The sequence below is a fragment of the Choristoneura fumiferana genome, chromosome 16, assembly GCF_025370935.1.
Source record: "Choristoneura fumiferana chromosome 16, NRCan_CFum_1, whole genome shotgun sequence".
NCBI lineage: Eukaryota > Metazoa > Arthropoda > Insecta > Lepidoptera > Tortricidae > Choristoneura > Choristoneura fumiferana.
Window position 1 is genome coordinate 18,293,526 of NC_133487.1, and position 1,266 is coordinate 18,294,791.

A 1,266-nucleotide genomic window follows, 5' to 3' on the forward strand; every position below is an offset into this window, starting at 1 on the left:
GACTTACGGTCTTGCACTGCTTAGGGTTCTTGGGGGGCCCGAACTGGTTGATGTGGTCGGCCAGCTGCTCCCACAGCTGGTCGCTGCCGGGGAACGGCTGCGCGTGCGACACCGCCAGCTCCTTGTGTTTCTCCATGAACTTCACCAGCTGGACCAGCTGGCAAGTCGTGGCGCGACATCTGACGGAAGTATTACACATTAAGCCGCATTCACATTTATTTGTCGTGTTGTGTTGTGATACTCTCTGTTTCTCTCTCTTTCTCTCTCTATAGCCTGTGATTCGATACAACGCAACCAATGAAATGTATGAAACCAATACCATTCAATAATATTGTAAATCAGTTTAAAAAAAATATAAGTACCTACCTCCTTGAGTTTCTTGCCGGATTCTTCTCAACAGAGGTTTTTCCGAAACGGTGGTAGTTTTTTTTTGACATTCATAAGTGCTTGTTATAGCCTAAATTGAATAAAGATATTTCGACTTTGACTGAAATTCTGATGCGTCACGGTACAACATGACAGACAAATGTGAACAGGCTATGGCAGGAAATGGGAACAGACAGGGGATCCTTTCGACTGCCATGATCTTATAAGTCATAATGTAATGATTTTCATAATTATTGTTAGTCATAAAAAAATCCCGCTAAAACCGTACATTTTTCATATTTTTTTAAATGATCACCCTGTAGATATAGGTTAGGTTTGTTTTATAACAATTCTGAAAAATAAATGGTCTCAGAGAAAAAAGTAGTTATATCAAACATTACATTATGACAAACATTCATTACCATTATGACCAACAATTTTCTACCAGTCTATTAGACCCGACTAGCACTAGGCCCGTGCTTTGACCATACTGTGAACTTACTTGACTCTAGTGGTGGAGGGCTGCCTGTTCTGATTCTGATTCCAAATGCTGCCGCCTCGTGTTCTCCACTCGTCATTCATAACGTCTGCTTCTGCCTAAACAATAAGTCAGTAAGGTCGAGTATTTAGTATGTATTTATCTATACCGGGTGTGGCCTGTAATATGAGCAAATAATTAAAACATAGATCATACTCGTCAAACTGAACAACATTAGTTCAGCGACTTTTAAAATAGTTTTTTAATTTTTATTACACTTAAGTTTCGAAGAAGCAATGTAAAGCAAAATGCTTGATGTTTGTAGCGTGACAGGCGACGTCAGTTGTGTTCTAGGATTCAGGAAAATTCAGACTCCATTATTTTTAAAAATCTCAATTTGTATGGAAAAACGAACATCGCAA

General features: G+C 39.3%; 1 protein-coding gene across 1 annotated transcript in view; it reads right to left on the minus strand.

The window, feature by feature from the left end:
- Positions 1-948, minus strand: part of LOC141436601 (uncharacterized) — a 12,807-nt gene extending 11,859 nt beyond the window's left edge. The window contains exons 1-2 of the mRNA XM_074099597.1: positions 869-948; positions 18-179 (exon numbers count right to left, since the gene is read on the minus strand). Of these exons, the coding sequence (XP_073955698.1) occupies positions 18-179; positions 869-948 (242 nt within the window). The remainder of the gene's footprint in view (positions 1-17; positions 180-868) is intronic.
- Between the last annotated feature and the right edge of the window lie 318 nt (positions 949-1,266).